A 23,413-nucleotide genomic window follows, 5' to 3' on the forward strand; every position below is an offset into this window, starting at 1 on the left:
CAATAATAGGAGTGCATTGACGATTTTTTCTTAACTCGCAAAAATTTTCAAACAATTTGCTACCGATTGGTGATAAAATTTTTTTGGAAATAATGAAATAGGGGGGATGATAACGCCTTTTTTTTCAGGGGTGATTTTTCGAAAATTTATTTTAAAAAAAGTACTAACTAGCAAATGTTTTTTATTAGCTCGCAATTTTCTTCAAAACTACTTCAATGAGGAAAAAAATAAAAATTTGGAATATCTATACATGAGGGGCTAATTGATCGGATCTATGTTTTGTATAATACAATTCTTTTCGAAATTCTTAATCGATAATTGTTTGAATTCATCCGTGATCAACAGACTTGGAACTATCATAGTTTCAGAATGAGGAATGATGCGAGTGCTCTCCAGAAATCGAAATGATCAGGCTTCTCAATCATAAGGAAAAATGCCTCTAATATTTCGAAATTGCAGGATCATTCACTAACAAATCAAGGCTCTGAACCACCTAAGCCAATTCAAATAAGAAGTGACCTCGATACCTCGTGCCCCCAAAAAACATGCCTCAGATCCAGAGAAAGCGTTCGCATTCGTATTGCAGGTCACCAGAGCACTCGGTCAAAAACCGGGAAAGTGAAACTCACTAGCTCCTGAGAAATCTCGTTCACGAGGTCATGGAGAGTGGAATCAGGGTTTTGCTGAGAGTGAGAGTGATCCCCAGGTCATTGGACCCTGGCTTTCTCAAAAAGTCAAGGTCAAGCTCGGTTTACATAACGCCGACTGAAGACAGTCTCACTTTTGGCTGTTCGAATGCTTTGGCACACGAAATCATTGATTATTAATCTGTTATCGGAGACGTTGATCAATTCTGAGCGATGAGGACTCAAAGTCTCTATCAGTGTATCAACCACCCTTTGAAAAACAAAACATTATCTTGATTTGTCGATATCGGAAGATCTGGATCGCATACCTGAATAGCTAGTGAGGGAAAAATGTCGATGATGTTCGTAATAGAAGACCACTGAGATCAAAGTAGAGTGGGCAATCGACCAGTGGCACGTTTTATAAATGAACAGATAAGATACGAGTTACATGTATTAAAAATTCGTCGATGGGCTATTTCCTTAGTACACGTTTGCAGTCTTTGCTTAAATCGAGCTCTTTCACTTGATGCGGACAGCATGATTCTTTGGAGTGCAGTGATTGTTTTGGTGGCCCTGGGGGGTCAAGTTCAGGGTTACGATTATCCGGTTGATCCTGAAGTCGATGAAGGGGAAGGGTAAGTTCTGTTCAATTGACTCCATTCTTCCAACTGATGAGCACTCTAGGACTTGGAGAGAACAATATTCTATCTGTGTTTTTTTTTTTGAAGCGATCTTTCCGAGATGAAGCAAGTAACTCAGGTGGACCTCAATGATCTCTTCGACAAATCCCTTCCCTTGATTCGGGAAGCGATCGTCAAGGCAAGGTTGGACCCTCTCAGCATGCCAGATCAAATCCTATCCGTCGGTTACATCGTAAATATGACACATACCAAATAATCAAGACTAAAGTCAATTTGATACAAAGGATTATGTAAATAATCAAAGTGTTTTCGACTAATTGCAGATTTAAATCTTTACCTTTCATTTTGTTTTTTAACGCAAATTATGTATAATGAAAGGCTTTCAATGCAATTCAATTCAATGCCTGATATGGACATCTCCAAATGATGACAAGTAACTCTTGATTAAAATTCTAGCCGGGATTGAACCCGAAAATCCAGTTACAGCATGGTTGGACTCAACAGGGCTCAACAATCCGACGAAATGGTGATGTTATCGTTCGCTATAGCAATAAAATGATTGAGTTCGATGCAGCGCTCAGTTGGGACCACTTAGACGTAACAATCTTCATATCTTTATCGTTTTCCTTACTCTTTGTAAATTGTTTTATGACGATGGGAACTCTTAGGTGACCTACGCCTACACCTTGCGATACCTTCTCTTCACCCGCAAGGGTGATTTCAATGGGCGCTTCGATGATGTCAAGGTCCAAGTTATCGGCTCCTTCAACATCAGCACTCACAAGATCAATTTACGATTCTTCAAAATCACCAACATTGGGTAATTATCTTAATTAGTCTGAAATTCATGTTGTTGACACCCAGATATTTTTGTTATCAAGTGTTGGCGCAACACGAGAAGATAAAGATTGGTAATCTCGTATCACTCAATTCCAGTCGCTTCTCGCTCAAGATCCACGGCCACTTACTCGATCACGTTCTAAATGCTCTTACGAAAGGCGTAACTGTATTCTGCAGAGACTTGGTCATTCGAGAAATTGAGTACAGGTTTGAGTTAGGACTTCAGGAGAAGATCAAGGAGATCAATGACTTGATTCCGGAGCCGTATCAGCTGTCTATCAAACTACCGGCGTGGGGACGCGGGAGCTGATGTCATTATCGAGTCATTGGCGGATAATTTTAAACAAGTGATCATGTAATTTTGTGGAAATGAAGAATTAGAGTGAATAGACACAATGAAACTTTGAATTACGCATGATTTTTTTATCGTCAGTTGGTAACTGAATGCTTATCGTCTGCTAGCAAGTGAATGCGGAGTTGCCTTTCATGTCGTGGGATGTCCTTCAAATTCCGTAGTGAAGCGGTAAACCGAGTTAAGTCGATTTTGACTATTAGCCAGTTTTTGCTGAATATCTCGGAATCTAAGAGAGATAGCAAAATTTTTCTCATGACTTTTTTTATAACGCTCTATTGGCTCTACAAAAAATGTCATGACAAAAATCTTTCTATCCCTTTTAGATTCCGAGATATTCGTCAAAAACTAGCCAATAGTAAAAAACGACTTAACCCGGTTTACCGCTTCGCTACTGAATTCAAATTTGGAGGAAAAAAATCGCAGATACTTAATCGAATAAATATACTGATAGCACTTTAGAAATATACTTCTCCTGAATGAAGAATATTACATTCCTAAATTGAGAATATTTCATCACCAACGAAATAAAGACATGATCTATCACCTTATTACTATAATTTAGTAAAGATTCTCGGATTCTTACGTTTGAACGAATGAACAATAACTCATAACATCATCTGATGTGCTGAAGAACGCATAATACCCTTGAGCGGAAATGATATAAATGATTAATGACGTAATCATCAATAAACATGACCACACAGATACGATGATTGGATCTCACTTGGAGAGAAATCAAAAGTGAAATCTGTATTTCGGGTTAACACTTCTTCCCGGGCGAAAGGTGTTGAACCAACAGAAAGTCGTCCAGAATATTGAATTTTTCAGGTCACTGGGTCAGAAGTGTGAAAGTGAAACTCATTCGCACATGGAAAGCTCGATTTCTCGAGGTCATCGAGAGTAAAATCCTACTGTTGTCCTCACGGATAGTGAGAGTGATTGGAGGCCATTGACATCGACAACTTTCTCAGTTGACGGCCACTACTGGTTGGTCCAAGGTGAGTTGAGGTCAAGAGCAGGTTGACATCAGCGAAAATAACGTCAAAATAATCCACTTGAATCTTTATCACAGCCGATCAAATTCGTGCACAGGGCTTTCTATTTGATTTTGCATTCAACCTCGAGGATGTATTGACTCGCAGAAGCAACTGGAGAAGTATCAATGGTGTGCAAATAGCACTTCAGAACTCGAGATAAGATATCTCTCGAAGATTCCGGAATAAAAAGCCGATGGTGAGGGGCTTTTTGTAATAAATCACCATCGGCCTACCGTTCAGTTACAACGGAACTATGATTTCCCAGATTTTGTTTCTCATTTTCGCGGTCGCTGTGCTTGGATGCCATGGGGACAGCATTCATCGCGAAGACAATAGCCTGGATGGAAAGTAAGTTTCGTTCATTGGAGTCGTCTCCCTCGATTGATCTGATTAAACAGGATTTGCGTCGATTTCAGGGTTGGGGAAGGACATCGAGTTACTAGGATCAAGCTCAACCGGTGGTTTGATCACTACCTTCCGGTTATCAAGAAGTACATGGTGACGCATGGCATGGAACCGATGAATTTACCTGCGATGAGTCTGCCAGTTCCGGATATTGTAATTGACACTTCTTTTTCATGAGTGAAATGTTCACAAAAAAATTCTAGGGTTTATTCATCAGATTTTCTACCATTTAACTTCATATGACATTTTGAAATTCATCCTTCGCATTATGAAATTTGTTGGAGATAACGCATTTGTTTCTAAAACACTCAATTCATCTTTTAGCCCGGATTCAAACCGAAAGTTGAACTTAGGAATGGCTTAATTCACGGACTCTCGGATATCACAAGATCCGGTGACATCATTCAACACATCTATCAGAGTTCGTCACAGGTGGATGTGCAGCTCAGTTGGAAGGAAGTAAAGGTAAGCCTTTTCGTCAGTGAAATTAATCAAATGGTGAAGTCAATTATTATGGCTTTCAGGTGGATTACGACTACTCTCTGAAATATCTCTTCTACAAACGTAAAGGGGGTCTGACAGGTAAATTCCTCAATTTGAATATCGGGATGATGGCCTCTGTCGACTTCAAGGCGCGCAAGGTGGATCTGCGGTATCTGAAAATCGTCGATGCTGGGTGGGTATTCTATCGTAATCTGTGTGTGATTTCGGAGTGAACATGCATCAAGTTAAATTGAAGATCATTTCATATTAAAGGAATAAATGAGTACTTTGCAAACAAAAAATTCTGATTCGTGACATCAACATCGTGACAATTACTGATGTTATTTACCAAAATTATTAATTCTCAATCAACTCTCAATCATTCTCTTAAAAATCAATAATCGTCTCTCCATGAAATTTTCATTTTCCTCTAACAGTGTAAAGCATAATCTCCCAATTGTGAAAAATCACATCCGTGACAATCTAATCAAAGCCTATATTAATTTCTCCAACTCACCCCATGATCGTAAACTCAATTTATCATTACGAAGATGAACATGACCATCAATTAATCAAAATCTCCTTCACTCAGCAACTTCTCTCTCAAACTACGAGGACACTTGGTCGACCCCGTGGCCAACGCCGCCCTGAAAGCCATAACAATCACCTTCCGGAAGCGAATGCTTCGAGAGATGGAGCATCAGATGAACAGCACAGCTCAGCTTAAAATCAAAGAAGTTAATAATTGGCTGTCTAACCAAACGAGTATTCCAATCCCCCGCTCAACAGATGAATGGACGGATCTCTTGATGTAAATCGTAATGTACTTGATAACATTGAATAAATCATCCTCGCAATACTCAGGAGAAGTTTGAAAATATGATTTTGATTGAGTACTAATCCCCAGCATTCGATAATACGTCGGATGGAAATAGAAATCCATCAGACAATTGATCTTCATCGAAAACTTTGAACTACCACTGTCAGTCCAAATAAAAGTTTTGCACTCGGCCAAAGTGTCAGATCTTGAATTTTTCCCGAGGGAAAGTCGACTTTCGGCAAAAGCGAATTTTTTAGCCGGGTGAACGTTGATTCCAACTATTTAAGCGACGGGCTATTCAGAACTCTCAAAAGTATGTGGAAAAAGTGAAAACTGAAAAAAAAATTTTTTCACCGGAGGCCAAAGTGTCAAATCTTGGATTTTTTCAGGGGGAAAGTCGATCAAAGGGTCACAAGGGTCACGAGGGCCAAAGTATCAGATATTGGATTTTCCCAAGGGGAAAGTCGACTTTCGCCAAAATCGAATTTTTTAGCCGGGTGAACGTTGATTCCAACTATTTAAGCGACGGGCTATTCAGAACTCTCAAAAGTATATGGAAAAAGTGAAAACTGAAAAAAATTTTTCCACCTGGGGCCAAAGTGTCAGATCTTGGATTTTTCCCGGGAGAAAGTCGACTTTCGCCAAAATCGAATTTTTTAGCCGGGTGAACGTTGATTCCAACTATTTAAGCGACGGGCTATTCAGAACTCTCAAAAGTATATGGAAAAAGTGAAAACTGAAAAAAATTTTTCCACCTGGGGCCAAAGTGTCAGATCTTGGATTTTTCCCGGGAGAAAGTCGACTTTCGCCAAAATCGAATTTTTTCGCCAAGTGAACGTTGAGTCCGTATTTATTGGCCCTTCAAATGCCAATGAAACCCTCGGCGGCACCAGAATTGCCGAAATAAAATTTTTTTTTTCACCCGGGGCCAAAGTTTTAGATCGTGGATTTTTCCCGGGGGAAAGTCGACTTTCGTCAAAATCGAATTTTTTATCCAAGTGAATGTTAATTCCGTACTCATTGGCTCCTCTAATGCCAATGAAACCCTCGGAGGCGCGAGAAAACTCGATATAAAAAAATTTTTTTTTACCCGGGGCCAGTGTCAGATCTTGCATTTTTCCCGGGGGAAAGGCGACTTTCGGCAAAATCGAATTCTTTCGCCGAGTGAATGTTGATTCTGTATCTACTAACGATTTTAATGTCATGTAATTCATTAATTATCAATTAATTATATGCATAAGAGATTGACTCGAATTATGGAAAGAAATTGCTTTGAAAATGTTCCGTTCTGATTGAGGGAAGTAATAAATTGAATCGATATTGATAATTCCTGCGACATTTATATGAATCCGTCGGGGGAGTTAATTGCGGAAAATTTTTTACGAGGAAATTTTTTCCGGGGAAATAACTCCGGGAATCATCAAATCGGGCAGCAAATCAGTGGGAAATTCGGAAAAACCATCCCCCAGTGAATGATCGTTATCGCTGTGTTTAGAGATGGGAGTAATTGAACATTCGATAGTTCCCTCCAACATAACAATTTGAATTTCTGGAATGTAGCTCATGAATGCTGGGTGTAGTTAAATACACTCGTGAGAGTCGCACGAGTTATTCTAATTATTCCGCGCATGTACTCCGAGCTGAAAGCAATTTCAAACGCTCGGTTGAAACACAATCAATGACAGTATCGATACTATATTTCACTGTTGGGGGTCGGATTCGATGAGCAGTGAAACTGAAATGATAACAATGGGGACAGGAGAATAAAGGAAATGAGGTTGTTATTCTTTTATCGAGGAAAACGAGAAGACAATTTCTGGAAAAGTTGGAATGAGGTAAAATGACAGAAATAATATTTTTTATGACTTTGAAATAACAATCAGCGTCAGGAATATTAATGGAAAAAATTAGGGTTCATTCATTAGGGAAATGGAAATAAAATAGTGAAACTTATTCTTAAAATTGACGACTGAGTTTTCAAATTTGAATCTCATCATAATTTAATATTTGTAAATTCGCCTATCCCAGTCAATCACCTCTAAAATATGTTCACGACATTGTCTGCAAACTTGCAACACTCTGACTACTCCTTATAATCCTATACAACGCGTAAGTAAATGAACAAGAGGTGGAAGGAGAATAACGAAGGAAGATAGAAAAGCAGTAACGTTATCGAGCGGCCTCGTCCTGGGTGTCTGTCTGGGTAGGACATAGGTGAAGCGTGTACTACCTCCATTCTTCATCCTGCTTGTCCCTTCATTCCACCCATCGAGAGAAAAAAACCTCACTCAAGCAAGACCAAACGAGCCCAGAAGATGCCTAATGTTTCTTCGAAAGAAAAAAATATCCGCAAAATGCATGGTTCAACGTCTCTGTGACTGTGTGCCATCGGTGTTGGCCGAGTCCAGCCGAGCTGAGCCGGGCGGCGCCGAGCCGAGCGTAATCACGCAGCTAGTCCGCGTCGCCTTAACGATTTCACCAGCCTCGCTCGTGTGCGGTTCACACAACCAATCGGTCGCTGTGTGTGTGTGTGTGTCCGAGGCCGCGGTAACGCGCGCGCACACTAATACAGGTGAAAACACTGGAGACAGAGCGCACGAGGCACTGGGTACGCGTTTATACGGTGATAACGGAGAGAGAGCGATGAGGGGTAAGGAGCGAGGCGGCACGCTCGGCTCGGCTCGGCGTCGGTACGCAACGAAATACCCGAGCTGTAGAGCAACGTACAGTACAAAGCCAAGCTGCTTCCTGCCTGGATCGTAGCGTCCCACACTATATTTTTCGCGCATTTTTTTTTTGTCATTCAGTCATTAATATTTTTGTGTTGATCATTAGTTCGCTGGGGCAACAAGTTGCTAATTGAAATTTCAATTGGTTTTTCAACTGAATGTTATTTGCATTCGAGTCTTTATTACCGGAACGGATCTGTTAATTGAGCGAATGATTTTTTAATTGAAAAGTGGTTATTGGAATTGAGGCTGCGACCTTCTGTCCAAAAATATTCGGATAATCATTTATTTTTTACTGTCCTCGGGATGATTACTTTGTAACAATTACTGTTGCAAATATAAGATATTGGTTTTGAGAAATTGGGAGTATCCTGGATACATTGTTCCTTGTATCCCAGTCAATCGAGTCCGGGCAAATGGATCTGGAGAGACTCATTGCCGAAGTGAAGGCCCGTCCGGCTATTTGGGATCAGAAAAATACTCATTATCACAATCGTGATGTCATCCTCAAAATGTGGGGTGAAATAGCGAGGGCATGCGATGTTTCGAGTGAGTATTATTAGAATACGAATGTTTCTACTTAACTCATGGATACAATTTTTATCACTGAGTCAGCTATAAATACCCAGTACAAATAGTCTTGTATATTACGGTGTGAATTTTGATCTTCAGCGATAGCCAGCGCATTTTACCTCTCAATATCAAATCATTCACAAACATTATCAAAAAATATGAAAACCCAAGTCGTTAAAATTCAATTAAACAGAGATTAGTTGTTAATACCGTTGGATATTATCTTCCAGGTGAGGTAGCTAAATCAAAATGGAAACACTTGCGTGACAACTTCCGGAATGAACTGAAGAAGACATATCGAGGAAAGCAGTCGTGCGACGGTGGCTCTCCCTCGGGTGTTGAGCACGAATCAAAATGGGTATGGTTCAAGAATTTGCACTTCCTGCGGGATCAGATGAACTCACGTGTCATTGGATGTAACATAAACCAACCTGGGCATTACGCGGCCTCCCTGGAGGAGACACAGATAGAGCCACAGATCGATATACTCGAGGGCGATGGTGAGGCGCACTTTGACGATCTCGTTGATGGTGACTCGTGCCAATCAATGCTCACCGGTGATGATGTTATACAACAGGGTGGCATCCCCATTCGCAAACGTGGAAGAATGTCGAGGAAGCGAGTCCTCGTGGATCCACTCGAGTGCGACTATCAGAGCATTGAACGTAAGCGTTATGAAGTCATTCAAAGGCGACTCACGTGTCAGGATGACAATGATGATGATACTTATCATTTTCTTATGAGCGTAAGGAGTCCCATGCGCAGTCTGCCACTCGAAAGGCAGATGTACGTGAGACTCAAGATACAGGAGCTCATTCTTAACGAGATCACTTCACTCCAGCAGGATTCCAAGCTTCATCATCCTGCTAGTAGCAATACCGAGGGACAAAATTGCTCACCTCAGCCCGGCAACACTGATTACTTTATGTCATAAAATTAGAAGCTTCGATGATCTAATTTTTACGCTATGTAATTTGTGATATTGATATTAAACCGAATACTCAAGAATTCAGACTGCCTCTTCATTCAACAGTGTTGAAGTGATTCCTTATTAATTAATCATGAGACGATGGGCTTCTTCGTTTTCATCTTATCAATATCTTGAGTCAAGCACAAGCGCAAGACTCAAGACTGAAATTAATACCTAATGTGCATAAATTAGTTCGATAGCACCTCAATTCTCAAATTAAAATAAAACCAGGGGGTTTCAGTGTGGTGACATACTGGCGCTTGATCATGCATGAATAATGACAAGACTCTTTGATCACGGCAAATCCCTCCTCCTCTCTGTACCTTGCCTCACTTATACACGATGTACACATCAGCCAGACTGTGGCAATGTCCCCACACCGTGCACTATATAACTCGTCTTTATTGTCTCTTCACTGCGGCCCACTGCAGACACATACATACGTGGATGAGGGCACCATTCAATGGTATATGTACCGCGGAAGGCAACCCTGCGTTTATCTCCCAGAGACCTATCTGCCACTACAGTTGGCCTCGATTCCACTTCAACTGAGTGCATCCTTTTATGTATTGATTCACTTCTAACTTCCGTTTATCAAATTATGTTGAACGACGTTTACTTCTATTTTCCATAATATTCATTCTTAAAATCGTTGTCCTGGAGTAGAAGCAAATGAAGCCTTTAACTGTAATTCTTTCCAGATGGAAAACATATTTAGCTGCGAAATAATTATGGAAGGCCCTGCTACAAATGACTGTCACAATATTCACAATGAAATATGCGAATAATGATGTTACGAAGGGTTTACTTCGAAAACTGAATGGAATTCTCCACAAAACATGGCAAACAAAAAATAGTGACCCACATATTTCCCCTTCAATAGATGCACCATGAGCAGCTGTGAATCTGACGAGTATACGCTTCACAACCTGACTGGCATTGTCTCTGGTCGTATAGAGTAAACGACAACTGATAAGTTGATAACACTTCTATGGAGTTTGCACCAGTTATGCGACACAACGTGTAAACCCTCAGTGGGTTCGGTGGCCGTGCACAAGGCACTGGCTGAAGTGAGAGAACAGATGCCCAAGGGAGGACAGAGATACACGTGGTTATTGGACATCGAAGTCGACGACTGACTTTAATTAAACCCAGCATTTAAGCGCCAGAGCAACACCGGGGCGTGGTGTATCAGACTCTTTCGCAATATAAACCATTAGCCTCACCTGCTCCGTCCGCAATTACCTTTTTCAAAAAAATTTTATATTAAATTTCTCTCTAATTTATTCGCGGGGGTACTTTTTTTTCACCACTTTTTTTGGAGTTTCTGGCGTCTCAAAGAGGATGTCTCCGGGGAGTCTGGTGTGGGGGGATAAGTTTTGAGAGGATGCGACATGCGAAGAGGAACAGCTGCTAGTTTGGGAGTGTGCACATCCGGCTCTCAGCACTTGTAAACCGCCCCGAGATATTTGAAATGCATAGAATAAGTTTTTGGGGAAATCATTCATATTTTAAGGGAATTTTATTCAATCATTAAGGGATTCAAGAGTGTGATGAATTCTTGGGAAATTTTAATGATTGAAATTAATGCACTGTTGAGAAAATTTAGAGTGTGAAAAATAATGTGGCAATTGAATTTATTTTTCAAGAGAGTCATGAACCTCGAACTTAATGTATCGTTAATCCTTGCCCGATACCAAAGGAGAAAAGGACACGGGCCAGAATTTCCAACTGCACGTAACGGTAATTTTTTGCCACACAACCAAGGGATTATTCCAGAAGGTCAACTGGTTTAATGCGAGTTGGCTTGGAAACAGTAATTACGAGCGATTATTCACGCCATTCCAAATATCGCGTGGCATTACTGCACTGGTTCTTACCATTTTTGGCATTAAGTGAATATAAGCCAAAAGCAGCAAGTATTGACTCGGCCTTTTGAGATTAAAATTATTCCTGTAACCTGACATTTGGAAGTTAACACCCAATAAAGAGTTTAAAAATAGAATCATCCATTTACCGATATCAAGAATAAATCTCATTAAACCGTGGAAGACTGTGTGAATCGAATACACTGAGAGAATCCTTTCATCATTGAGGGACATCCCTCCGGGAAGTTAGCATGAATATTCATTGCCTCGTAGACAGACGCAAGCTCCACCGGACGTGTGCCGCAGGTACAGAGATTTCCAGTTCTATGGACTGTTTTATCCTTTATTTTCACACAACTGTCTTTTCTTTTTATCTCCATATTTTTCTACTCAAATGCTTCAACGAGTCTCTCTACACTTTGAACGCCCATCAAATCCCTGAGGTTGTAACTATTGTGGCTAGTGGAGAGTACTTGTTCAGTGAGTCTCTAATTGGCTCGGGGTTGAACTTGGTGGTTATTCAATTCCGTACGAAATTCAGCATATGGAGTTGGCTTGAATACTGTTTCAATTACTCATCAAAATATTCATGATTAATTGTTACTTCAAAGTCATCAAATGTGAATATCGTTGATTGGAAAGAATGGAATTCCGCATGATGACATCATCCTTTATTTTCCCAAACTGGTGAAAGGAGTGGGACGAAATTACACATTTTGATCGCTCCCCTATTAATTAATTCACATACTTCATGTGCACGAGTGCAAGCAATGTAAAATTGACGAGGCATCTGTCGATTCGAATGCCATTTGCTCGTTTTCCATCGGAAATACCATCCACAAGTCAAACTCGTGCATTCGTGTTAACCACGGGTTTGTCGTGATCACATGCCCAGGATATTATCTAAATCCATTTATGTATACATTTATATTTACACAGATACGTATTCTGCATTAATGTAACGGCTCCAGGGCATTTGTATTGCGGGCTTGTTTGCAGCCACGTAACTACTCGGGTCTTTCTCGCATAAGCGTTTCACCCACTATTTATATTTGTTAAATTATCGCTGAGATAGCGCCTGTATACGATACTGAAGTACTTTAGTAACACAATGTATAAAGTACTGTCTGAACATTGTGCAATGAAAAGCTTCTGAGGGATTTTCCCCCCGAATGTGATAATCAAATGATGAAATATTGTGGTTTATTATTTTGACATTCAGATTGCTCAGCAGGAAGTGAGTGGGCCGTGCCCACTTTTCATACGAGGGTCGATGACTCTCATTGTCATGTTTATGAGGAAGGGATGGATCATTCCCAACGGGGTATTAAATTATTTGCAAGTATGTCTGCCCGAATTTTCCCACGGAAGATCCTTAAAATTCAATCTAAATCTTAAAATCGAATGATATAAAATCGTATGAAATTCCACTTCCCTAAATTTTCATTTCCAACCACTAACACCTGCTGGCATAAGTGTACATTAATACCTCCCAAAGATTTGCAGTATATTTAAATCCCTTTGATCCTGAAAAATCGTGAGATTTGTCAATTAAGCCAAATTACCAATATTGACTTATCAAAAGAGAAATGAACTTGTTAATGAGAATAAGATAAGCTGCGATAAACTAATGATGAATGATTCAATGTGGAGCACCAGTACAAGAGGTCCCGAGTGAAAAGATAGCAGAGAATAAGAGAATGATCGATGGTGATCGTAGCCGCCTGACCATATAGAGAAGCCTGTGCAGGCGCCAGGGTAGGTTACGTGGCGCCTTTGCGTTTTACCAAGTAACCATTACATTATCCTGATATATAGTGCCACCATGTTTAAGCCAGTGAAAGTGCCTTTATCGATACAGGTGGAGGTTGGGGACTAAGTCGTGCTCTCGATTTGCAAAAAAAAATGTACTACTGAAATGGCGACACCATCGTATTATGTACTTGTGTCAACCATCCTCGTGTACTGTACTTTGGAGAGGGAACTCTCCGCACCCTCTTATGGCCGATAAAACAAATTGATTTCAGGGTGTGAACCGAACATACTGGGGTGCAACGCCCTATCGATCTTCCGCGCTATCCCACCTCTGATTTTCCTCTTTCCATCATATTTCAATTTCAGATATTTGAATTTCAAATTTTTGGGGAAAAATCGACGGTTTAAATGCATTTGTTTAATTATGGAAAACAGGGACAGAGAGAAGTGGAATTGGGAAATCAGCGGAGCGAGTCACGGAGAGGCGATTAACGGGCCGAGAATTTCTTGGAGTTGTGATACATATCGGCTGGGAGTCCGTGATTTGGGAGCGTCGAGGTGTGGCTTGTCGATGGGTTTGCTGATAAATTCAGCGAATGGGGAAATTCTCGGGGATAAGAGCTCTCTTTATATTCGAAATCAACGTTAATTATTCAGCGAATTTATTGGCGAAGGCTCCTATTGTGTGGTTCTATGAAAGATTTAATGAAATCACTATGAAGAAGCTGTCGTCCACAAGAATGATTGACCAAATAAAGTTGAGCAGTTTCAATAACTTGATTGCGGCGGGACTCCGATAGTATTGTTACTGCTTTAATTCGGAATGAAAAGCGTTGAATTGGTTCCCACTGAGTTTTATTATAAAAGCAGGAGTTGTTGGAATGGACCTGCAGTGAAATTCATTGGTGGTAATGGAGCGAAAGAACCGATTTAGTCTTCACATTGTGATTTTGTCTCTGGCGCTCATCCTCGTCGATTTATCGACGACGGTTGAGTGCTTGAGAAGGTCTTCACGGAAGAGGAATGTGATGAGACGGGCCGATTCAGATTCGTTTATCCCTCCTATTGAAGCGAAAAGGTACCTATTCTCTGCATTACTTGGAAAGAGGTAAGGAGAAATTTCAGATATTGAAGATGATTGAAGATGAACTTTCTAGTGAACGCGAGACAGTGAACAGCACGGTGACCTGCGCTTTGTCTCTGGCGGAGCGACATGTGGAAGTTTGTGAACTAGCCTGGAAGATTGATCAGCTTCAGGAAATGTTGCCGCATCTTCAGAGTCTGATTGCGAATAGATTGGGCAAGAGAAAATTCAGCTTTACAGTCTACATCAACAAGCCTTCATCAATAGTTGAATTGGTAGATGTTGCTGGTCAAGCTGTTCTCAGATCCATTGGCAAGTTCGTTCAGTTCTTGGGTTATGTTCAGAAATTGTTCGACGCTACCGTTGGTGGCGGTCAGATTCCCCACGAGCCAGGGACTCGAAAGAGTTTGTACGGAAACTCAGCGGAAGATGCTGGTTTCTCCGACGAGATTAGAGACATCCACTCTGTCGATGAGGGCGAAGTTCAACATTTAATCAAGAAAGCTTGGTCACGAAAGTGTGTACTCGAGTTACTGAAGACAAACAAGGATCTGTGTGATGTGGTCAGCAGAATAGACGCCTTAGAGGCGCTCCTTCAGGGTCACCCTGAAAATTCCGGCTCCAGGGACTCGCAGGTGTTGCCCATAAAACTATATTCGGAAAATTTAAATCTCACGGACTTCCTTGATGCCATTCACGATGGTCTTGTACTTGCTATGACTCATGTCCCCGATATTCCTACTACAATTGATCGAGAGGTGGTTGATGCGACGTCTATTCAGAGTGGACGAAAGCTAATGAACGAGCAGGGTCAGGAAGTTAAAGAAGTTTTTGAGACTTCAGATTATAAAGTGGAGCTCATGAAACCGGCACCAAAATACAGGAGTGCGAGCAAGAAGAAGAACGTTCATAATGCGAAGCGGAGGTTTCAGCAGAAGGTGGTCTCGGAGAGTAAAGGTGATTATATGCGGCAATTAATTCACGTAAACCTGCTAAATCGATCACTTTTATTTTCAGAATCATCTGAAGAGAGGATCGAGCCCCTACCTTTAGCCAATCATAAGCCATCTAGCCGGGGACTGTCAGAATCCGACGATGCATGGAAAGGTGATTCTGACGATGGCGAGGATTATTGGAATTCTGCGGACAGTTCTTCCGAGGAAGTCGTGAAACAAAAAGCCCTGAAAAGCGCTCGTCGACAAGTAAAGGGCCAGGAAAATGGATCGAGAAAATTTAAAAAGTATTTAACTGTTTAACATTCATAAAAAGTATCAAATAATCAATAAAAAATTGTTTTGTTTTTCAACTGTCACCCTCAAACAATAGTCCATTAAAAAATGTTTAATTCGGGTGGGTGGGGGCAATTAAAAACCACCGTAAAAGCTGACTCGGTGGCAATTAAGGTGGTATTGAACCGGTGGCAATAAACCTGGAAGCCTTGCATTTTAGCTTCAGTCAATTTCCCGGTGACAATGCGGAACTCACGCATTCGAATTTCTGGCCTCCTGTGTCCTCTGGTCTATTGGATTGTCAGTTTCCTCTCACAAGGACCATGATGGTATTCCAAACGAGCCTCATTCGGACCATCATTCAGCGAGATTAATCTCGAGAGAACTCGAAGGTAACGCCTTGGTGCGAATTCAACGCAGCAGAATGACTATTCTTCCTAGAATATCAAATACAGTCAAAATGAAGTGGAGTATTTTCAGATCCAGTATTGGAAAAACTGAATACGAAAGACGTGACTCGAGAAGAGAATGTCGCATTGAATTCAGGTGCCTCGAGGCGTAAGACACGTGGCAAAGGCAGTCGTCCCGACGGAATCACACAGGAGAACTTTCCACGAAATAGCCCAAGGTGAGAAAAATTCCAGACAAAAAATGTAAAAGAATGAGGCGACAGTGTTGGAAAATTGAGAGGACTTCTGTGATACCGCTGCGAATTTAATTATTGTAAAATCCCTTTCATCTTGACTCAATGAAGCTTTTAACGATACTACGGGTCTCTCAATGCCTCGGAGGGATTTCATCCCGACGACGAGGCACCTCGCCATCAGCCAACACCTGAACAGTGCTGTGCAGATTTATCTGCGATCACTACAGACGTTTGTGGATTTATCGATCAACTTCAGCTTGTGAATCAGCTTTTGGAGGAACGAAGGACACTCGAGAATCTACTGGGCAGGGGAAAACATGAGCATCGTTTTTCCGGGTTCTACCATCTCTTCTATTCGGTCATACATAAACTTAAGGGAGAAAATGCGAAATTGGCTTATCTCTTCAAATATCGCAAGGAATATAAACGGAGATCCGTCAAACGTACCACATATCGCGGGTTTACTGAAAGTATAACACGTACCACCCATCGACCGACTATTACAGATGTAATAACTACATCTCTTCCGAATAATGCAAGTTCAACAACTAAAGACACCCCTCCGTTCTTCAAGTGAAATAACTAGCAGCTGAACCTGACGAATTATTCCGTTAAAGATATCCCGACAGAACTCTTTCCCATGGTTTCACCAGAATTTCACTCGGTACGGAAGTTATATCGGACCAATTGCTAATAAACAGTTTCTTAACTATGTTAATGACCACCTTTGAATTCAAGAGTTGAGGATTGTTGTTTCGAAGATATATGTGTATACCCAATTCAAGCAAAGTTAAGAGGAGTCCGAGGATTGCGTAAAGAGAAGTGAGAGAACTCTGCAAGCTTTGTGTTGGGATTATCCACCGGAATTTCGGATCCCACTTAATCCCATTTCCAGGGGCTGCAGTGTACTGGTTCAACCATTTACGCAATAAAATGTTTCTCACTATATTTCGTTGGTATTCTTACGTGTTTTCTCGAGAAACGCGGTATAATCTTGTCGCATAAAACGCGGAAAAAGTTCCTCTGGCAAATTAACGAAGTTGAGCTGAGGTATACGTGGCACTTTCTTTATCCGAAAGAAGCGGATATCTCCACGTTGTCATTCTTCTCATATTTCTGTTGTAACAATCGCTACAAGATGACGATGGAGATCATGACATCAGAAATTTAGTGCGTCAGTGGAAACATATGGACCTGGACTGGGGATCTCTACAGAAAAGTCAAGCAACTTTCACTTTGCGCTGGACCGTCGGCAGAAATAGTTCTGTCAAGTCCATTCCAATCAGTCACACAATCATTGCTATTTACAAAGGTTTGAAGCTTGCTGTATATGTGTAAACAATATGACATCAAGTCGAATCGTTGGCTTCAGGATGTAATTTGAGAATATCTCATGCATTATTCACCATTCAAAACTACAGAGGTACTTTTTATGTGGGAAAAGGGATTTAAGTGCAAATGTCATTGAGATTTCATAGTGTGGCTTTACAAATCTCATCCCCGTATTTTGTGGAACAATGGAGAAAGGTGTGTGTGAAGCATATTGGTGTGAAAATATCGCTCGTAAATAACTGCGTTGTTCGAGAGTTCGTAACATACTGGGGACAGAAACGTTGAACATCAACACATGTTATTTCCCTATGTTCAATACCGCTGAGCGCTGGCTTACTCTCACCACCTCGTCTAGCAGTAAATGCAAACTTTTGCAATAAAAGTTTCTGCATAACTCTCAGCTTCAAGCATCGGCTTTAATCTCATTTGAGATGAGATGTGGCTTCGTTATTCCTGGTTATGTTCACTTTTTGGCATAGGTGGTGGCCAGGAAGTTCGGGTATCGATTTTTATTATTTATAATTGATGGTGAAGCACTATGAAGTGATTTTTTGGTGAAAGGTCTGGCGGGGAGGGACGGGAGCTTTTAAAGGCTTTGGTGGTCGAAATTTCGACATTCAGACGAGGTGGCCGAGTGGTTAAGGCGTTGGACTGCTAATCCAATGTGCTCTGCACGCGTGGGTTCGAATCCCATCCTCGTCGATTTTTTTTTTGTAATTTCAATAACCAGGCTGGTGTTATTTTTACTAATTCCAGATTTGTAAAACGTCAATTCGGAATGGGACATCCTATTTCTTTGATAGAAGAATTGCTGCCACAGTAGTATATCGGTCCGCTCGTCTGTTAAGAAGTTGTCGATATCTCAATGTCTTTTATTTATTCACTCGACTACCAGTCAAACTAATAGTTGGCAACATGCCAGTCGACCATTGGCAGGCCAACGTCGGCCCAACCAAGGCGTTACCTCGGCTGCTTTCCGTTTCTAGTTTCAGCTGAACCGTAGTTTTTTTTCGCTCGGTGTTTCGCATTAATATATGAGGGGAAAACTCAGACTGGAAATCGCGCATCGCGCAATTGCCTGGCTAGCTCAGTCGGTAGAGCATGAGACTCTTAATCTCAGGGTCGTGGGTTCGAGCCCCACGTCGGGCGAAATTTTTGTTTTTTAACAATTAGTATTTAAAAAAACTGAAAATAGCTTTTGTTCGTCATTTTTGAAAATCGGGTTTGATTATCAATATATTTTTTAATTCATACAGTTGGATTCCGGATTAAAGACACCAATTTACTTTAACTATAAAACGAATCTCTACTTTGAGAATCTCTACTTTGAGAACTAAAATATAAATAGTAATTGAATCAATGTGGATATCTCCTTAATTAGGTCTTTCTACTAAGATGGTGCGAATAATTCTGGTTCAGTTAAAATACAGAGAAATTGGAGTTACGGTCCTCTGACGGTGATTAGTAAGGGTTGGTGAGAGTAGTGGGAGAGAGCTCCAACGTGGGCTGACCAATCGGTCAGGCCATTCAAGGAAACCTGGCGTTGGAAAAATACCGGATTAGGGATCCGAGGTACTGGAAGTACCGAGGAGGCAATTAAACGTGTCCGAATGTTTTTTTGAAGAAAAGGACAATAAAACGATTCGTTGGGTTTCGGGGGTTTACCGGATTATAGCAATAAAATATCTCATAACTCATTATAAAGTGTCACTGACTCACCGACTGCAGACGACATTGATGGCTCAGCCCAGAAGTTGGGATCGACAATCGAATATCGATGTAAATAGTTGCGACCTCCCTCTCTGCTTCTGCATTGCCTTTCGACGAAGCCTGGAAAAAAGAAAACAAAAAAATATGAGGATCGACAAAGAGTCGTCACTTGCTTTCCTTTCAATAACCCCCCCTCTGGATGCGGAGGAAAAATTCCTTTTTTTCTCCTTTACCCCATTATTTTCTTTTCTCGATGGAATCGTGATGCGATTGTAGGCGAAATTGAGTTCACCAGTTTGAATCGCAGTCATCTGGAAGAGACGTGGAAGGGCTTTGGACGAACGCCCAAAGAATCACTGTACTCTCTTCCCTTTTGTAAACCATGCGTGCGGTTTAGTTCGTATCCACTGGACAATGGTAATCCATACTATCATTCCATGTCCGTCTCCTTCATGCCACCCGGTAGAAAGATATTTCATGATGCACTTCATGTTTTTCAAAACAATGGCAATCCCTCTTTTCCTTCAAAGAACTTTCATTTTTTTTCCACCAATTACAATATCCGCGTTTCTGTACTACCGAACCATACAGAAAGTCATCGTCTCCGGCAGAATATAGAGACAGTAATAAACTGCGGATTTAATATCAACGGATTAACGAGAAACATTAAGAGATTAATGGCCACGCGAGAGATGCGTTTTCCACAAGTCGACAGAGCACTCTGTTCTTTAATGCTTAACCATAAAATTTGGAAGAGAAATGTTGTATTGCCACTTATTTTTCTCAAGTTTCCGAAAGTAAATCAAACCCAGATTATTATTTTTTATATCACGGAGATGATTTCTTTACGATCCCACAGACACCATAAATCTCCCCGGCAAGAGCATTTTCATGGATATTACAAGGGGAGTCACCATGTATGGGGATTTAAGCTTCAGATTTTGCGGGTGGCAGCTTGACCTCCAGAGGGATGGGGGGAGGGTCGCAAATAAATACTGAAACACCTGTGTACGTTGGTTTCAGTAGACCATAGATGAGGGGAGTGGAGCAACCGCAGGACTGTAAAAACACGTACATTTGAGATGTAGTTCATCCAACGTTTTACACCCGAGGATCTTTATCGTGTTCTTGCCACTCCTCTTTCCCCTGTCCGACGTTTTTCTCTCCCTAGAGAATGATAAAGGAGACCTCAGAGGCCACATTTAAGTTAGCTTCGTGGACTTCTTGGATTGTCACCGGTAAATGAAGAAAAATATGACAAAAAAATGGCATCTCCAACAATAGAGGTCTCTTCAATGAAGAAAATGAATTCCAAGTTGAAAAAAAAACGTAAATGATGGGTTTACTTATATTCTTTCGGAATTTTTAAAGGGGGAGAAAATGCTGAAAAGTTCATGCATGAATTACAGAGTTCAAACTTTTTTTTCCCCGTTTTTTGTAATGTTTGGGGTGGAAGGCCATAGAGGATGGGGTGAAGCAAGTCAACGAGCCGTGAAAAAAGTGCGTACGGTGGTCTGAGCTCTGCCAGAGGGGAGAGAGAGATTGTAACGCGTTTGTTGGCCAGTCAATAGGAGGAAAAATTGCGTGTGCATCAGAAAATTATAGTGAACTCACTCAAATGCAATGGGCTAATGCATGATCATGTGCATAATAAAGTGTATATTTCACGTTCAATTGAGTGGCAAATCTGGTGAATTTGATGGCTCTCGGACACTAGTGGTAGTGAGGAAACTTGAAACATCTGGAGAACTTTCTTTAGCAATAAAAGAGAAATTAATCGGTGAAATGAAGGGAAAAATTATTGTTTTTCGAGTCTTGATGATGTAATGAATTTTTTAAAGATTGCAGATTTTTATGATAAATCTGGATTGTCTGGAAGCCGTTCTGCATCGATTGATTTGGGCTTGTAAGCTGCATTGAATAGCCCACGTGCATTATAAAGTTAGACATAAAAGTCACGTCGGAAGTCATCGAACGACGCGATGAATATGAGTACCCGGTGTGAAGAGAGGCGTACGTATGGGAGTGAGGGTGGGCGAGAAAAGTTAGATTCTGGGATGGTGATAGGAGCCTGCGGGTTTATGCCATCGTTTGAATTATGACGCCGTTAAAATCACGTCGTTGCAACGACACTTTATGGAACACAATGACGATTTTTAATGTTTTTTTGGATCACAAAGGCATGAGAAGAGTTGCTGAACTTTGCAAGTTTTTAATTTGTCGAGTGTTCGATTTTTTGATAAATAAAATTCAATAGATTATCAACAATAATGAAAGCGTAGCAGGAGAGACTTCACATGTTCTATAAACTCAGCTTTAAACATTTTTAAAGCTGAGAAATATTTTATCAAAAAATACGATCAATGAATATTCATTTGTGACATTTGATGACTTCGATTTAACAGTTTATCATGAATATTTCAATTGCCTGTGCCAATACCCTCCCGCAAAGTACTGAATATTCCCGAATAAAAATTGTCCTTTCAGGAACAGCACGTGATATTGAATAGTTTAGGAATAAGTGACATTCTGAAGCCCCGAAACGTGAAACACGAAAATTGGAAAATACGTAGAATACCGATAAGAATTTCCATTTGATCGTTTGAATATCGATAAGACGGATAAGACGTTTAATTTGGCAGAGCTAGGAGAGTCGGTGAAGTCTGAACGAGAGGGAATAATTCCTGGGATGTCGTAAAATTGATATTTGTCTTGGCGTTGTTCCAACATCGCCAGTAGCAGGGAAATACTGGGCCAAGGGGTAGGGAGGGATAAAACCCAGGCATTTACCGTACCTGCAATTATCGTTTCTCCAAGGATAGTGTTCTATCCGCTGATTTATGAATTCCTACTCTCGTAAATCGATGAAATTATGGGCTCCACGATTTCTCAACCGATACAGAGAGATGAAGATCTGTATTTCTCTGGGAATATGAAATGTCGAGGCAAGAAATAAGAACGTGAATTTTACTGGATTGAGTTGGTGAATGTCTATTCTGAATTTTGTGAAGGGATAAGGATATTTTATGAATTACCTGTTTGACTATTCAATCCCCAGCCCCAATTACTCGGTTGACTGTAAAAAAAATCTTAATCTGGACTATTGACTTGGAGTGCTTTCTCATCTGAACCATAACTTGGCATGAACCTATGTTTACAATCACTTTGGTGGAAGAAGCCACTGGGAGTGAGGGCCAGAATAATCGAGGGGGACTGACCCTCGAAAATGCCATAAAATCAGAGGGTATATCTGATCGGACAGGCCTTCCCCTTTGTTTTCCAGGGCTCAAATTCCCAGGGTCAGGCGGTGCTTCAAAAATTGTGAAACGCGGGGATAAACCTTGCCAGATGCATAAATAATCCATGGAGAAAAGTTATTTATTGGAGTCTCATGGAAATTCAATGGTTGAAACTCCCAGGCTTCCGTGATAAAATGCAAGCTCAATTGTGGCTTCGTCAATGTTACCGGTAAAAATTCAAATGGAGAGCCAAATTCATTCAAAGTGAGGGGGGAAATTGGCAGTAAAAATGAATGGAGTTGGGAGGATTTACTCCAAGCTCTAGAAGATCTTTGGGTTTGATTTTTTGGTCGATGAATGAAACTCATGAATTACAGTTTTCACGTTTCGGTAAATTGTGGATTATTTTGATAATCAATGACTTTAGGAAAAAATGTGAGAAAAAATTTTGTTTAGAAAATTTAATTCTCCACAAAAATAACTTGTGACATTTTCTCCTAAAATCCCTCAGTCCCGAGATAATTTACAATTAATACAGTGAATGGGTGAACCACTGCATTGACCTGAGGAATTCATTTCGCCGCACTGCGTTAAATACTCGATCCTCTCAGTAATAAACAATATTCGAAAAAACATTTAGTCCCTTTTGTTGGACCATTGATTCTCTACTCAAAATACCTTCTGACATTTTTTCCTAGAATCATTGGTTTTCGAGATAAATGGAAAACTAACCAAAAAAATTTTTGACCATCAGTAATCGAAGGAATGACATCCAACAATTGTTACACGATTTCGCAGACCTCTTTTCAATAAATCAACAAGTCCTCAACCCTCTATCTCGCCACACCCCTGCCATCCCCAGTTTACAACAAAATTTAACCTTCAAATTGCAGAAATGATTCAACAAGAAGAAAAATGCGTCCCAACTCTCCATCAGACCTCACAAAAATCATGAGAATCACCCTAGAAAATCAATCCACCCCCTAAAAATCCCCATAAAACAAATCAAAACAAAAAAATACTCACGGGGTACGACGCCGTCTTCCCTTTGCAACAAAAAGGCGCAAC

General features: G+C 40.7%; 4 protein-coding genes and 2 non-coding genes across 6 annotated transcripts; all 6 read left to right on the forward strand.

The window, feature by feature from the left end:
* The first annotated feature begins 985 nt into the window (after window positions 1–985).
* On the forward strand, window positions 986–2,521 carry LOC107042200. The gene is made up of 5 exons (XM_015263117.1): window positions 986–1,264; window positions 1,358–1,502; window positions 1,727–1,867; window positions 1,939–2,090; window positions 2,207–2,521. Exons 1-5 carry the CDS (start codon window positions 1,167–1,169, stop codon window positions 2,418–2,420), a joined length of 750 nt encoding a protein of 249 aa, XP_015118603.1. The 5' UTR covers window positions 986–1,166; the 3' UTR covers window positions 2,421–2,521.
* A 1,221-nt stretch (window positions 2,522–3,742) lies between these two features.
* LOC107042174 lies at window positions 3,743–5,205 on the forward strand. The gene is made up of 5 exons (XM_015263086.1): window positions 3,743–3,850; window positions 3,919–4,060; window positions 4,232–4,372; window positions 4,432–4,583; window positions 4,983–5,205. The coding sequence occupies exons 1-5, from the start codon at window positions 3,756–3,758 to the stop codon at window positions 5,203–5,205; spliced, it is 753 nt and encodes a 250-aa protein (XP_015118572.1). The 5' UTR covers window positions 3,743–3,755.
* A 2,736-nt stretch (window positions 5,206–7,941) lies between these two features.
* On the forward strand, window positions 7,942–9,520 carry LOC107042199. The gene is made up of 2 exons (XM_015263115.1): window positions 7,942–8,488; window positions 8,743–9,520. Exons 1-2 carry the CDS (start codon window positions 8,356–8,358, stop codon window positions 9,444–9,446), a joined length of 837 nt encoding a protein of 278 aa, XP_015118601.1. The 5' UTR covers window positions 7,942–8,355; the 3' UTR covers window positions 9,447–9,520.
* A 4,488-nt stretch (window positions 9,521–14,008) lies between these two features.
* LOC107042195 lies at window positions 14,009–15,495 on the forward strand. The gene is made up of 3 exons (XM_015263111.2): window positions 14,009–14,183; window positions 14,263–15,146; window positions 15,207–15,495. The coding sequence occupies exons 1-3, from the start codon at window positions 14,017–14,019 to the stop codon at window positions 15,443–15,445; spliced, it is 1,290 nt and encodes a 429-aa protein (XP_015118597.1). The 5' UTR covers window positions 14,009–14,016; the 3' UTR covers window positions 15,446–15,495.
* Window positions 15,496–18,016: 2,521 nt separating this feature from the next.
* Window positions 18,017–18,098, forward strand: Trnas-gcu. The gene has a single exon. It is a non-coding gene; the product is annotated as a tRNA-Ser (tRNA).
* Window positions 18,099–18,472: 374 nt separating this feature from the next.
* Window positions 18,473–18,545, forward strand: Trnak-cuu. Its single transcript has one exon. It is a non-coding gene; the product is annotated as a tRNA-Lys (tRNA).
* The last annotated feature ends 4,868 nt before the right edge of the window (window positions 18,546–23,413 follow it).

The sequence above is a fragment of the Diachasma alloeum genome, unplaced genomic scaffold (assembly GCF_001412515.2).
Source record: "Diachasma alloeum isolate Michigan unplaced genomic scaffold, Dall2.0 Dall_scaffold_00430, whole genome shotgun sequence".
Taxonomy (NCBI): domain Eukaryota; kingdom Metazoa; phylum Arthropoda; class Insecta; order Hymenoptera; family Braconidae; genus Diachasma; species Diachasma alloeum.

What these genes read in the sequence shown, in the direction of transcription:
- LOC107042200 (XM_015263117.1), top strand. Translation starts at nt 1,167, where the DNA reads ATGATTCTTTGGAGTGCAGTGATTGTTTTGGTGGCCCTGGGGGGTCAA. An exon ending in GAAGTCGATGAAGGGGAAGG is followed by an intron (nt 1,265 to 1,357) that starts GTAAGTTCTGTT and finishes TTTTTTTTGAAG; the next exon opens with CGATCTTTCCGAGATGAAGC. An exon ending in TTCAAAATCACCAACATTGG is followed by an intron (nt 2,091 to 2,206) that starts GTAATTATCTTA and finishes ACTCAATTCCAG; the next exon opens with TCGCTTCTCGCTCAAGATCC.
- LOC107042199 (XM_015263115.1), top strand. Translation starts at nt 8,356, where the DNA reads ATGGATCTGGAGAGACTCATTGCCGAAGTGAAGGCCCGTCCGGCTATT. An exon ending in GAGGGCATGCGATGTTTCGA is followed by an intron (nt 8,489 to 8,742) that starts GTGAGTATTATT and finishes ATTATCTTCCAG; the next exon opens with GTGAGGTAGCTAAATCAAAA.
- LOC107042195 (XM_015263111.2), top strand. Translation starts at nt 14,017, where the DNA reads ATGGAGCGAAAGAACCGATTTAGTCTTCACATTGTGATTTTGTCTCTG. An exon ending in CCTCCTATTGAAGCGAAAAG is followed by an intron (nt 14,184 to 14,262) that starts GTACCTATTCTC and finishes TGAACTTTCTAG; the next exon opens with TGAACGCGAGACAGTGAACA. An exon ending in GGTGGTCTCGGAGAGTAAAG is followed by an intron (nt 15,147 to 15,206) that starts GTGATTATATGC and finishes TTTTATTTTCAG; the next exon opens with AATCATCTGAAGAGAGGATC.
- LOC107042174 (XM_015263086.1), top strand. Translation starts at nt 3,756, where the DNA reads ATGATTTCCCAGATTTTGTTTCTCATTTTCGCGGTCGCTGTGCTTGGA. An exon ending in GACAATAGCCTGGATGGAAA is followed by an intron (nt 3,851 to 3,918) that starts GTAAGTTTCGTT and finishes CGTCGATTTCAG; the next exon opens with GGTTGGGGAAGGACATCGAG. An exon ending in CTGAAAATCGTCGATGCTGG is followed by an intron (nt 4,584 to 4,982) that starts GTGGGTATTCTA and finishes TCCTTCACTCAG; the next exon opens with CAACTTCTCTCTCAAACTAC.